Below are 14434 nucleotides of genomic sequence, written 5' to 3' on the forward strand. Positions count from 1 at the left end.
TCAAACAGCAAGGAGTCCTCTGTCTCCACAAAGTGGGCACAATATCCAGATGCCTGTTCTACAGTATATATACTACAGTATATATACAGTATATGTACCTGACAGCTTTTGCCATTCAAATTCAGGCCAATGTATAATCCAAATCCAGTTTGGAAGATGTTCATCTGATCTGGATTAAGATCCTTCCAAATCCAGACGTGTTTCTGTCTTGTTTTGGCTGTTCCTGCCCACCCACAAAAATGAAAATGATAGTTCCAGCTGTAAATGTATTTTTTAGAACCACTCTATTTCTCACATGTTCTTTTGAAAGGGACAATGTTCTGGTCAAAGTTTTGTCAGTCACAATTAATAACATAAAGCAAAGAGATTTTGGCTATGGTCTTGCATCCATGCTCTGCTGCACTCAGCTAGTTTGAGGTGGCTAATGTACTTTGGTTTATATGCCACAGGAAACATGCCAATAAAATGAATAGAACATTCAGAGACAATGATGCCACTGTAGGGCTTCTAAGGTATAGGTCTTGCTGATACCGCCATTCAGGTGTAGTCAGCTAACACTCCAGGAAACAGGAAACAAATGAACTTCATATATACATCTGGAATTTAGATAAAGTTCTGAAGGCTTAATGAAATGCCTCCATGAAGATGAATTGTGAGAGATTCAAGGCAGACAAAAGGATATACTACTTCACACAGCGCATAGTTTAACTATGGAATTTGCCTCCACAGAATGTGGTGATGGCCACCAGTTTAGATGGCTTTAAAAAGGGGTTAGACCATCAATGGCTACTAGGCATGATGGCGCTATGCAACCTTCAGGTTCAGAGGCACCTTGCCTCTAAATACCAGCTACTGGGTTGCAAGAGCAGGAGAGTAGGGATGGATGGATTCACCCATGCCCAGTTTTGCTGGGCACTCACCAAGCTGCCATGAGCCCCCAATTGCTGTGATTCATGAGCCCCTGGACAGCTCAGCAAGCGCCCAGCAAGCACTACAGGGCTGCCTGTCCTCTTAGCAAGCTGTCATTTTGTATAAAATGGCGGCTTGGGGCTTTATGGAAAAGTACTGTTGAGCTATTTAAAATCCTAAAAGATGATGCTGTTAAAGTGCTGCACTCAATAATATGCCAACAAATTTGGAACACCCAACAGTGGCCACAAGACTGGAAAAGGTCAGTTTACATTCCAGTTCCAAAGAAGGGCAATGCCAAAGAGTGTTCAAACTACCGCACAATTGTGCTCATTTCACATGCCAGGAAGGTGATGCTCAAAATCCTACAAGCTAGACTTCAGCAGCATGTGAACCGAGAACTACCGGAAGTACAAGCGGGGTTTTGAAGAGGCAGAGGAACTAGAGATCAAATTGCCAACTTTCACTGGATCATGGAGAAAGCAAGAGAATTCCAGAAAAACGTCTATTTCTGCTTCGTTGACCACGCTAAAGCCTTTGATTGTGTGGATCACAACAAACTCTGGCAAATTCTGAAAGAGATGGGAGTACCAGACCACCTTACCTGTCTCCTGAGAAACCTGTACGAGGGTCAAGAAGCAACAGTAAGAACCAGACATGGAACAACCGATTGGTTCAAAATTGGGAAAGGAGTACGACAAGGCTGCATATTGTCACCCTGCTTATTTAACTTATATGCAGAGTACATCATGAGAAACGCTGGGTTGGATGAATCACAGGTCGGAATTAAGATTGCCGGGAGAATTATCAACTACCTCAGATACTCAGATGATACCACCCTAATGGCAGAAAGCGAAGAGGATCTAAAGAGCCTCTTGTTGAGGGTGAAAGAGGAGAGTGCAAAAGCTGGTTTGAAACTCAGCATTAAAAAAATGAAGATCATGGCATCTGGCCCCATCACTTCCTGGTATATGGAAGGGGAAGAAATGGAAGCAGTGACAGATTTTATTGTCTTGGGCTCCAAGATCACCACAGACGGTGCCTGCAGCCATGAAATTAAAAGACGCTTGCTCCTTGGGAGGAAAGCTATGGCAAACCTAGACAGCATAGTAAGAAGCAGAGACATCACCTTGCCGACAAAGGTCCATCTAATCAAAGCTATGGTTTTCCCAGTAGTAATGTATGGCTGTGAAAGCTGGACTATAAGGAAGGCTGAGCGCCGAAGAATTGATGCTTTCGAACTGTGGTGCTGGAGAGGACTCTTACGAGTCCCCTGGACTGCAAGGAGGTCAAATCAGTCCATCCTAAAGGAAATCAACCCTGACTGCTCATTGGAAGGACAGATACTGAAGCTGAAGCTCAAATATTTTGGCCACCTAATGCGAAGAGAAAACTCTCTGGAAAAGACCCTGATGCTGGGAAAGACTGAAGGCAAAAGGAGAAGGGGATGGCAGAGGATGAGATGGCTAGATAGCATCACTGATGCAATGAATATGGACTTGAGCATGCTCCAGGAGAGAGCGCAGGACAGGAAGGCCTTGTGTGCTATGGTCCATGGGGTCACGAAGAGTCAGATACGACTGCATGAGTGAACAACAACAACAACAACAACAACAACAATGTTGTGTAAAGGGGGGGAGAAAGAGGGGTTTGGAGGGCAGCACAGGACTCCTGCCTCCATTGCCTGTCAAGCCTTCATGGTACCCTTCCTTGCAAGGAAGGAGACCGTGAAAGCTTGACAGGCAGCAGAGGCAGGAGTCGCTCCTCGCCCATAGTGTTGCATAAATGGGCCCATTACAGCCACCACTTACACAACATTAGATTCCCAGAAATTCCTGAGCCACCATTTTTATGTGAAATGGTGGCTCGCTTAGGGATCAGGCTGGACCCATTCACCAGGCATGGGGCTGCTCAGCGAGTGGGTCCAGGTGAGTGTGGAGGCTTGGCAAGCAGGTCCTGGGGAGCGCAAGTAGGAGGGGGTCCAACAGACTCCACCCCCTTCCGAGACTCTTGTAACCTCCCTACAAGAGAGGACTATTGCCCCTACTTGTGGGCTTCCCATAAGCAACTGGTTCATCACTGTGGGAAACAGAATGCTGAACTAGATAAGTCCTTGGTCTAATGTAGCAGGGCTCCTCTTATTCTATGTTCTTACATTATCTTATGAAGTGGATAGGTTTCTAAAGTGTACATCACTCCATCAAGTGCCATTCAAAATAAATTCTGAGTTTGCATTTAATAAGTTTGCAAATTTTGCTAGAATTATGCTGCTAGTAATGGTTGCAGGGAAAATCACTCCCAGTTTTAATTTGCAGAGGAGTAGCCATGTTGGTCTGTAGTAGCAAAAACAACGATGAGTCTTGTGACACCTTAAAGACTAACAAATGTATTTATTCTGCTATAAGTTTTCATGGGCACTGTCCACTTCATGAAGTATCAGCCTCAAATTGGTCAGTCTCTATATAGTATATACACATCTGGGGGTGGGGGTGGGGAGCTGTAAACAGTGTTGTCAGAAGGAGTTGAAATGTTAAGAATTACAGGTAGTGATAATTACCTACAATTGCCATTTACAAGATGTTGTTGGTGATAACACAATCATTGCAATGGTGAGCCGATTAACATATTGAAATGCAAAACTGAAATGCAGGACAGTACAGGCTATGATTATTATCTTAACAGTTGCTGTTCACAAAATGTTGGGTGATAAAACAGACACCACTGCAATGGTGAGCCGATTAACATATATAGTGTGATTTAAAAAAAAAAACTTTGTCCCTATTCAAACCACAGGAAATAGAGTTGAGTTTCATAATGAGATGTACTTAGGGATGGCCATCAAATAATCCAGACCTTTTTAGGCTCTCGGGATTTCCCCTGAGCCCCCAGTTTGGCTTGCATTTGCGAGTGGAGCCACGGGCGTTTTCCTGAAATCTGGGAACTCTTAGGTTTTGGGGGGGGTGTTTCCCCTTAAATCACCATTTACACAGATTGCCACTGTGGTCCCCCCACTGGTTTCTGAAGATTGCCATTCCTTATGTCAGATTTGTGTCCATTTATTCTTTTTAAGTAGAGACTGGCCTGTTTGTTCTATATAGATGCAGTGGGGCATTGCTGGCAAATGATGGCATATATCACATCGGAGAATGAGCAGGTGTATGAACCCCTGATATTGTGGGTGGCACCATTAGATCCTGTAACAGGGTTGCCAGGGTAGATATGGGAATGGAGTTGGCATCTGGGTCTGCCACAGGGTCTGGTTCATGTGTCTGTATCTCTATTGCAAGGTCTGTTGGTGGTGGTGAGTATCCTTTTTAGGTAGGGTAGCTGTCTGTAAGCGATGTGTTGTAGCAGGGCTGGCTGGAGGGAGTTGTAGGAATTTTTTTCTGTCTAAACATGCCCTGAGATTGGCTAGGGATAAGCAAATCTGCCTACTTCTGCTCTGTGTCACTTTTCCATGTTTTACCCATAATTCCACGTTGTTCCATTTCCAAATTAATGTAAAATTTGAAATGCTTCTCATAATACATTTCTATTGTCTTTCAAAATATGTATTTAAATTAAAAGACACATTTTTCACTATGTTGAGCCAAATATGGGAGCTTGTGGGAAGTAGGTATTCAGATCATATTACTGCCATTCAATTTACATTTTTTAGATACTAAAACAAACTAATGTTCATTATCAAACAAACAAACAAACAAACACTCCTGGACTGCTGTGAGGCAGCAAAGCTTTTTTTGTTATGGAAAAAGGAGAAACCATCTTTTGAGTCATGGTAATCCACCCCCTCAGTGTTTTAGAATTCACCCAGCACCCAAAGATTATTCCAAACTTGGGGGGAGGTCATTTTTAATTAGCCAGGGCTAATTTAAATGCATATTGTCAAGAACTGCGAATTCACAGAAGTGCCAAGTCCCTGGATAATTATGTTCCAATCTGCACATGTGGATCAGGTCATTTTCTATAGGAATTCACAAAGATCAAATTCCTTAGCATCCCTACGGTTAGTGCCCAGTGAAGTAGTGTGGAATATAGGTACTTTAAAACCCAAACAGCATAGTTCATCATAGGATTTCAGTGTATTTTTATACAAACACTAATCCCACTATCTACTGTGCAGAACAGCTTCAATAGAAGTCACATGCCCAGTGGACAGGTTGGGCATTTGAGGGGAAAAATACTTGCATGAAGGAAAGTTTTGTCCACTTTTGAATAAATACTGGATTGTACCATTAGGAGGGTTTCCTCTTGTATATGTTCCATTGTGCCACCTATCACTAGGCTGTATCCAAGCTTGGCCTAAACTAACATTCAGAATGAACTTTGAGGTTTACCTTACCCAAAGATTGGAGGAATTTCAAATGAAGCCAAAGAAGTTTTAATATGACCTCTAACATTGGGCAGGGGGAGGGGGGATTGTATATCTGTAGCCATTATGGATCCTATGCTTGTTTTTCGAAATGTTGATGAGGATGTGTTTGCTTTTCATTTTCTCAGATCCTTTGTCTGGAATGTTGGGATTTGATGTTTGCCACTCAGAACTATTTCTTTGGCATTTTCAGGAACAGAAATAATTTTGTCATTTGCAGATGTAGCCCTGCTTTGGGGAATCTAAATTTAGGCCTTGTGCGCACATTCTGTCTTTCCTGTTCGTAACTCTGAGTACATTATTTTTACCCAAGGCTAGTTTTCATCGCTGACTATGTTATTCTGTGACATTACATCATAGTTACGTGCAGTAGATTCTCTAACTGAGTAGCATCTGGCCTATGCTTACAGGTAAAACTGGCAGCTTCCTGGTGGGAAATGCAGCAGTTACTTCTTGACAGAGTAAACAAAGTGTAAAATATTATTTTAACCCATACTATCCTGTTCTACAAAGTAACCCTTTCTTTAGATTGTTAATGGAGGCAGTGGGTACTGATTAGGGATGTTGGAGAAATGCACAACAAAATCACATGAGTTCAGATTTCTATGAATCTGACCCACAAGTTCCACAGCAGACTAGCTTTTCTTGATTCTCAATGGATTCTGCGGACTTGCGGACCGTTTTTTGTTTTTGTTTTACTTTCTAGAATTTTACACAAATTTTGTCATAGAAAAATACGTAAAATTAAAGAACACTGGCTGAAAATGCACATTTCCCCCATAGGCTAAAGCATGAACATGGTTATTTAGGGGGGGTATGCATTTTAGGGGGATTTGCACATTTTAGGGGGATTTGTGCATTTTTGCAAGTGCAAATTTGCACAAATTTGGGATATTGGAAAAAAAATCTGATTCTGTCAATGTGTGGAAACAGAATGACAATCCACCAGACAATGAGGGACAGTGGGTTCTGATGGACAATTAGTTGTTCAAAGCACTTGGAACACAAGTAATACGTTTCTGTGAAAGTTGGGCTGAACCACTTTTGTTTCACAGGGTGTGTACATGGATTGTGAGAGGTGAATAGCAGCTGGCCTAAAGACTTGCTTGGGAGTAGCATTCTCTACCTCCATATTATTAACTGAACTGTCTCTGTCTCTTCATAGGCAGAGAATTTGAAGGTGAGGAAGAGTTTTTGGAGATCCTGGGGATAACGCGAGAGCAGTCAGGCAAGTACGAATGCAAGGCGGCAAACGAGGTTTCCACAGCAGATGTCAAGCAAGTGAGAGTCACTGTGAATTGTGAGTACCTTTGTTATGACTGGTTCAGGGGAGGGAAAGGAAAGCTAAACCCCACTGTGGAGCAGCAATGGCAATGGGGAGGGAAGTGGGTCATAGCTGAATGTGAAAATTCTCCTAATCCCAGTGGACGTTCTTTGACAGTTTTAAAAAGAGACAATGTGTTCTGGGGAAAGAGCATAGGACTTGGAACTGGAAGATCTGGTTTGAAATTCCTGCTGAGCCATAAAGTTGCTTGGTGACCGACTCATTACCTCAGTCTCTTCTTCCCATTTGTAGAATGTAAAACTATGCTTCTATTTATTTTTCCTTTTATTTTTTAATGTGGAGTTTTATTTTGAAATGAAATTAAAAGTACAGGCAATAAAAAGAGAACAACAACAACATATAACAATGCAACAAGGTATCTACTTAAGACAAAAATATCAAAAGACTCCTATTTGAAAAGCCATAAGAGTGGGTCCAACTGTAACTCAGAAGGGACAGCATTCCACAGTTTGGGAGCAATACAGGAGAAATCATGCATTCCCAACAAATGGGCTTTGAGAGATGGTATCCTCAAAAGGGCTTTTCCTGCAGATCTTAATAACCAGATCGGTTCATAATGAGACAGGGGACCCTTAAATAGCCAGGCCCTGAGCCATTTGGGGATCTTAAGGTTAAAACCAACACCTTAATTTGAGCCCAGAAAACAATGGGCAACCAGTGTAGTTCTCTCAATACTGGGGTAATATGCTCTTGATACCGTGCACTGGTTAGCAGCCTATTGCTACATTTTGCAACAATTGAAGCTTCAGGACATTCTTCAAGCGTAACATAGTACGCACCGCAGTAGTCAGGCATCAGAGATATAGAGATAGAGATAGAGATAGAGATAGAGATAGAGATAGAGATAGAGATAGAGATAGAGATACATGCATTAATACCTGCAGATAACAAATGCCATCCCTTAAAAGAAACATATCCCCTTTCCTTTCTCATCACAATATGATGCCTGCTATGACATAGTCACATTTCAGTTAAAAATAAAGAAACCATGCATTTTCCTTCAAAACGATTGGCTTAGTCATATGCAGAGATTTATTCAGATCTAATCAATTGATCAATTGACTACATTTCTTTAACTGAGTGACTGTAAGAGGACGAAGAAAAAGAAAGGCTGAAGAGATTAGGGCTGACAGTTAAAGGCAGTAATTCAGCCGCAGGAAAGGATCCACATTCCTCTAGGAGTGCCTTCTCCATTCTGCTCCTGTCATTCTCATCTGCCTTCCTGTTTGGGGCCAAGACAGTTCCCCTCCCCTGTCAGCATGTGGGAAATATGGCAAGGAAAGCCAAGAGAAAACATCCGTTTTGTCTTTCATTTACAAGCTGGAGAAGTACAACACCTATTGATTTCAAGGGACCATCATTTGTTCTCTTCAAACTCAGCCCAGTGATCAGAACTGAATATGCAACAGTACACAGTAGTAGCTACTTGAAGCTCTCTCAACCTGCTCAGTTCTTTGTACACACACACACACACACACACACACACATGTGCATAGAAAATAATAACTTTTGCAGGTGAATATTGTCTGATTACAGGTCCCTTAAGTTGTGGGAAAATTAAGAATGAGCTGTATTATGATATTATCGAATTGAGTTGTATTGAACTTAGAATCCCCTCTTGCTTTCATCTCTCCCCCAATGGAAAGCTAAATATGTTCTGCCTACATGCAAGATAGGCTCTTAAATAACAATCTCATTAGACTGAGACTATTTAATAAGAACGGGCATTTCCCCTCAGGAAACATGGTAAACAAGAGCCATCAGGAGAAAATAAGCAACAAACGTGGCACAGATTAGCCTACAGATGTGGTCACTCAGAATTACAACATATCATGTTTACGTATTGCCATGCTTTTTCTTTTTTCACCTACTCCTTCCTCCTTTAATGTCACAGAATTAATGTTTCTCAGTACAAGAAAATAACACCAATTTAATTAGAACAATCCAAATGCCTCACAAGGGTTCCAGGACAGCTACAATGATTTACAGTGCAACCCCATACAAGGTTTCACAGAAGTAAACCTCACTGTGTTCAATGGGGTTTAAGTATGTTTAGGATTACAACATTAGTGAATAAGTGCAATTTTTGCATGTAGACAAAGATCCAGACTGTGTTAATTGGATAAAGTGGTAGCCACAGCTAGTTAAACAAGGTCATATTGGAATATTGAAGAACTTAATTTGAGATTGAAAAGGAAATACAAGAAATTCTACTTCACTACACTGCATGTGATGTATGGCTGTGAGAGCTGGGCTATAAGGAAGGCTGAGCGCCGAAGAATTGATGCTTTCGAACTGTGGTGCTGGAGAAGACTCTTACGAGTCCCCTGGACTGCAAGGAGTTCAAATCAGTCCATCCTAAAGGAAATCAACCCTGAGTGCTCCTTGGAAGGACAGATACTGAAGCTGAAGCTCCAATATTTTGGCCACCTAATGCGAAGAGAAAACTCCCTGGAAAAGACCCTGATGCTGGGAAAGACTGAAGGCAAAAGGAGAAGGGGACGGCAGAGGATGAGATGGCTAGATAGCATCACTGATGCAATGAATATGAACTTGAGCACGCTCCGGGAGAGAGCGCAGGACAGGAAGGCCTGGCGTGCTATGGTCCATGGGGTCACGAAGAGTCGGACACGACTGAACAACTGAACAACAACAACACACTGCATGTGTATCCATAGTTTTTTACTTTGCATGCTCTTCTTTGCTCTTGTAGATGATAACAAACTCAAAAGCTGGTGATGGCCTAAACAATAACTACATTCCTACCCCAGACTGCATTGCACTCATTATCCATTTAGATTTCTGTAATGCCCTTGGCCTGGCACATACTTGCATATAGTGGTCAGCGATATGGATAGCAAATCAGCAAAATTCAAGCTTGTTGAGGTTTTCCGATTTCCATCTCAGATTTCATTCTGTCTTGTCTTCATATCAGATTGTGAGCTTGGGCAGCGGGGGTGGGGGTGTTTGCATGAAAATCCATGCATGTTTTCATGCTCAATTTTCCAAATATACATATCAGCTGCATGCGTTTTTCTCCCATTGATTAGAGCATCTTTCTGCACATTTTTCAAATGTACACATTTTTTCATGCATATTTTTTCAGAAGTACACATTTTTCTAATGCATTCTTATTGTTGTTGTTGTTCTATGAATCACACTGCAACCTTTGAAATGGGACTTCAAATGCAGATTATGTTTGGATCTGTGTTCAGTTCCAGGAGATGCAAATTGGGTAAATTTGGGTCAATGATCTGTTCTAGAAGGGGTTGCACTCCTTCCCATTGATCCTGTTTGCAGCTTAGGAGTGATCCTTGATCCTGTGCTGTCTCTGGATTTTCAGGTGGTGGTGATGGCAAGGAATATATTAACACAATTGCATTTAGTGCTGCAGCTGCAACCTTTCCTGAAATTAGTCTGATTTGTCAAGAGCTATCCCTGCCTTGGTCACATCACAACTTAGGGCTACCCCTGAAGAGCATCCAGAAGCTTCAATTGGTCCAAACTACAGCTACTACACTGATAACTGGTGCACAGTATCAAGATCATATTGCCCCAATATTGAAAGATCTGCACTGGTTGCCATTTGTTTTCTGGGCTCAATTCGAGGTTTAAAGCCCTAAATGGCTCAGGGCCTGGCTATTTAAGGGACCACCTGTCTCATTATTAACTTATCCAGTTATTAAGAGAAGCAGAGCAAGAGGATCCAGGCTTAAGGGGAGCAAGAAAGAACATGTGGAGTTATTTAAGAAAACAGGATGATGTTCAGGCATCTCTGAGTGGAGCTGGAGGAGGGATATGAGGACAGAAATTTGGAACAAAGATGCGGAACTGTCTTGGATATAGGACTGGATAAGAAGCCAGTGAAGGAATTTAAGGAGGGGCATCACATAGTCTGAATGATGAGAGACACAAATGATCTTGGAATTTGAGTTTTGGATAGGGGTGAAGGGGCTACGGTGTGATGATGGAAGGCCAGAGAGGAGAAGGGTTCAGTAGTCAAGGGAGGACATTACTAGAGCATGAACCAGCATTGGTGCTGAGGGGAAAGCCAAAAGAAAGGGTCATATTTTTGCAATGTTGTATAGGGAGAGGAAACATGAGTTGGCAACAGGCTCATTTTGGGAAGCAAAGGCAAAGCAGAGGGAAGAATAAAAGATAAAGCTAAGGCTTCATGCCTGAGCAACAGGGTGAAGAATGAGAAGTTCAGATGTGGACATATTTAGTTTGAGATGGTGATGAAAAATCAAAGCAGACATGTCAGACAGACAGTTGGAGATATGGGATTGGATCGATGGAGAAAGTGATGGGGTAAAGAGGTAGTGCTGATTGTCATTGGCAAATAGATGGTACTGAAAGCCGGGGGATTCAAAGAAATCCCCCAATGAAAGTGTGTGTAAATAGTCTAGCACACTGGGAGTTCAGGAACTATGATAGCTACCCTTTCTCATTTCTCATTCCAGCAGCTACCTTCTGTTCATACAGTGCCTATTCATTTTTGCTAATGAAGGCCCAGTCTCTACTGGTATGCTTTCAATGAGCACCGTAAAGCCTGATCGCTTATGTACAGCCTTTGGGACAGATAATGAGGCCTAAAATATCCCAGTTGGAAATGTCTTCTTTAATGTCTAGCTGAAATTTATATAGGGCTAGAAAGGGAGAATTTACATTAAAAATAGACACAAATACACACATTTTGACTCTCACTAACAGCTTTTGTTTGTTTCGAGCTGTCATTGCACATTTTATTTAGCAGCGGCTGCAAATAAAAATGCACAGCTTTGAACATAACACTGCAGATTGCAGATCTAGCACATAGCTGGTTTTTGAGTGATAGGGATAAAGCAAAGTCTGGGATCCTAATAATCTGACATCTGTGGGAAAGGGATTGGAGAGGATGACTAATAAACCACTTCAGTTTTACCTGAAGTAGTTTGCCCTCTGCCAAAATTCATTCTCGTCAATTTTATACCAGTTCACCATATTATTACTTAATCGTCACCTGTTTTGTGTAACCATTCTCATGTGACAATGAGAGCTAATGTGGGGTAGTGGTCAAAGTGGGATGGTGAACCTGTGGCCCTCCAGATGTTGTTGGACTTCAATTCTCATCACCCTGACCATTGGCCATGCTGTATCAGGTTCATGGGAGTTGGAATTCCAACTCCCATGAACCTGGGTTACAGTGTTAGAGTGGGTTAGAGTGTTAGACATGGACCAGTGGGACCTGGAGTTTGAATTCCCATGAAGTTCCCTGAATGGCCTTGAGTTAGTCATTCTTTCCTTCTCCTCTCTCTGCTACTCTACCTCAACAGGTTCAGGTTGTTGTAGGATAAAAGAGATACACCTCAGGTATACTGTCCTGAGAGAAAGAGAGGGATACGCATGTGATAAATCAACACCTGACTTTGAAAGTAAGTGCAAAGTGGACAGAAATCTCTAACTTCACATACACGTTTGGGTTCTAAATTTGCTACTCAGAAAGTGATCTTGGGCTCACACTAGAAAGCTCAATGAAATCATCAGCTTAGTGCAATGCAGCAGTAGAAACGACAATTTTAGAAAGCATTTAGAAAGGGGACTAAAAAAAAAAGAACAGCAATTAATGTCCTTATATAAATACCATTATCCCCATACATTTCAAGTCATAAGGAAAGAAATTACAGATTAAAATCATTCAGTAGCACATCAAAAATTACATCAAATAGTAAATGAAAATAATATGCAAGCACACAGAATAAATAAATGTTTAAATCAACTTGTTTCTTCCACAACTAATGGAGTTGTCTTCAATATATTTTTCTTGTGTCTCAGCTGCGAGTACACAGTTGGCTACCCTTGTAGTTTTGAAAGCGGCAATGCAATTTGAAGTTGCTATTTGCCATCTTTTTCCAAACAATGGCCCAGCATCCTCTGAGGTTCTATAGTTGGAACAACACAGTGGGATACATCCTCAACTGTATCCTTCCCACATATATGATTGTTGATGTGAGGGGCACAGGATCATCCTTCAGCTCCCACCTATGGCTTCTTCTGCCCATAGGACATTTTTACATTTTAATTCCTTTTTATTGTAAGCTACCTTGAGGGTATATGCGATAAGGCAATTATGCTTCCCTGTCTGACATACTCTCTCAAGAACTACCAGTCCCAAAGTTGTCTGTGAATAGGCAGGAGAGAAGAACAGCTGGGGTGGGGAAGGACAAAGCACTGTAATTTGTTGTTGTTTATTCATTCAGTCGCTTCCGTCTCTTCGTGACTTCATGGACCAGCCCACGCCAGAGCTTCCTGTCAGCCATCGCCACCCCCAGCTCCCCCAAGGTCGAGTCCGTCAGCTCCAGAATATCATCCATCCATCTTGCCCTTGGTCGGCCCCTCTTCCTTTGGCCTTCCACTTTCCCTAGCATCAGCATCTTCTCCAGGGTATCCTGTCTTCTCATTATGTGGCCAAAGTACTTCAGTTTTGCCTTTAATATCATTCCCTCAAGTGAGCAGTCTGGCTTGATTTCCTGGAGTATGGACTGGTTTGATCTTCTTGCAGTCCAAGGCACTCTCAGAATTTTCCTCCAGCACCACAGTTCAAAAGCATCTATCTTCCTTCGCTCAGCCTTCCTTATGGTCCAGCTCTCGCAGCCATAGGTTACTATGGGGAATACCATCGCTTTAACTATGCGGACCTTTGTTGTCAGTGTGATGTCTCTGCTCTTAACTATTTTATCAAAATTTGTCATTGCTGTCCTCCCAAGAAGTAAACATCTTCTGATTTCCTGGCTGCAGTCAGCGTCTGCAGTAATCTTTGCGCCTAGAAAGACAAAGTCTGTCACTGCCTCCACGTTTTTTCCCTCTATTTGCCAGTTCTCAATCAAGCTGGTTGCCATAGTCTTGGTTTTTTGAGGTTTAACCGCAACCCAGCTTTTGCACTTTCTTCTTTCATCTTCGTCATTAGGGATGTACGAAAGTCACTTACAATTTCGTGGATTCATTTGTGGGGGGGGAGGCGCTCCGTCCCTCCCCCTGGAATCCTCGACGGGGGGGAGGCACTCCAGTTGCCCCCCCCCCCGGAATCCTGGCCGGCCGCCTCCGCTCTGCAGAGATTCCGCGGAGCCGCTGGCCGGCTCCACCCGCAGCCCAACATCTGGCCGCTGGGCAGCAAGGATGCAAATGGCGGCGGCTGTAGCCGCCGCCACTTGCGTCCCTGTAGTGAGCTGTGATAAGCTACATAAGTATTTACGTAGCCTATCACGGCAGGCTTTTTAAAAAAAATGCATACACAAATGGCGGCGGCTACAGCGGCCGCCATTTGCGTTCTGTATTTTTCACCGTTTTAGCCTATGTAAATATCTACGTAGGCTGTTACGGCGAAATAAAGGGGAACGCAAATGACGTAGTGGGTGCCATTTGCGTTCCCCTTTTTTTGTCCGTAATAGCCTACGTAAATATTTACGTAGGCTAAAACGGCAAAAAATACAGAATGCAAATGGCGGCCACCGTAGCCGCCGCCATTTGCGTACGCATTTTTTTTTTAAGCCTGCCATCATAGGCTACGTAAATACTTACATAGCCTATCATGGCCTCCGCAGGGACGCAAAAGGCGTCCCTGCATTAGCCGTGATAGGCTACGTATGTATTTACATAGCTTATCACGGCCGTGAAGAAGAAGTGAATGGCGGCTGCAAGGCGGCCGCCATTCGCAAGTTGGCGCCGACGGGAGCAGGTAAGTGCTCCATTTCGCGCAACGTTCGTGGGTTGGGGGAGGTGGGGGCTTCATTCCACGATGGATTTTGGGGGGCCGAATGCACTTGCATTCG

The 14434-nt window shown here is 42.8% G+C and overlaps 1 protein-coding gene across 1 annotated transcript in view; it reads left to right on the forward strand.

Annotated features, from left to right (window-relative positions):
- Positions 1–14434, forward strand: part of LSAMP (limbic system associated membrane protein) — a 725808-nt gene that overhangs the window by 637585 nt on the left and 73789 nt on the right. Inside the window, exon 4 of the mRNA XM_084843046.1 lies at positions 6447–6581. Coding sequence (XP_084699172.1) covers positions 6447–6581 — 135 coding nt within the window. The remainder of the gene's footprint in view (positions 1–6446; positions 6582–14434) is intronic.

The sequence above is a fragment of the Heloderma suspectum genome, chromosome 3, assembly GCF_057233095.1.
Source record: "Heloderma suspectum isolate Gila_16-S chromosome 3, 16-S_ref, whole genome shotgun sequence".
Lineage (NCBI taxonomy): Eukaryota > Metazoa > Chordata > Lepidosauria > Squamata > Helodermatidae > Heloderma > Heloderma suspectum.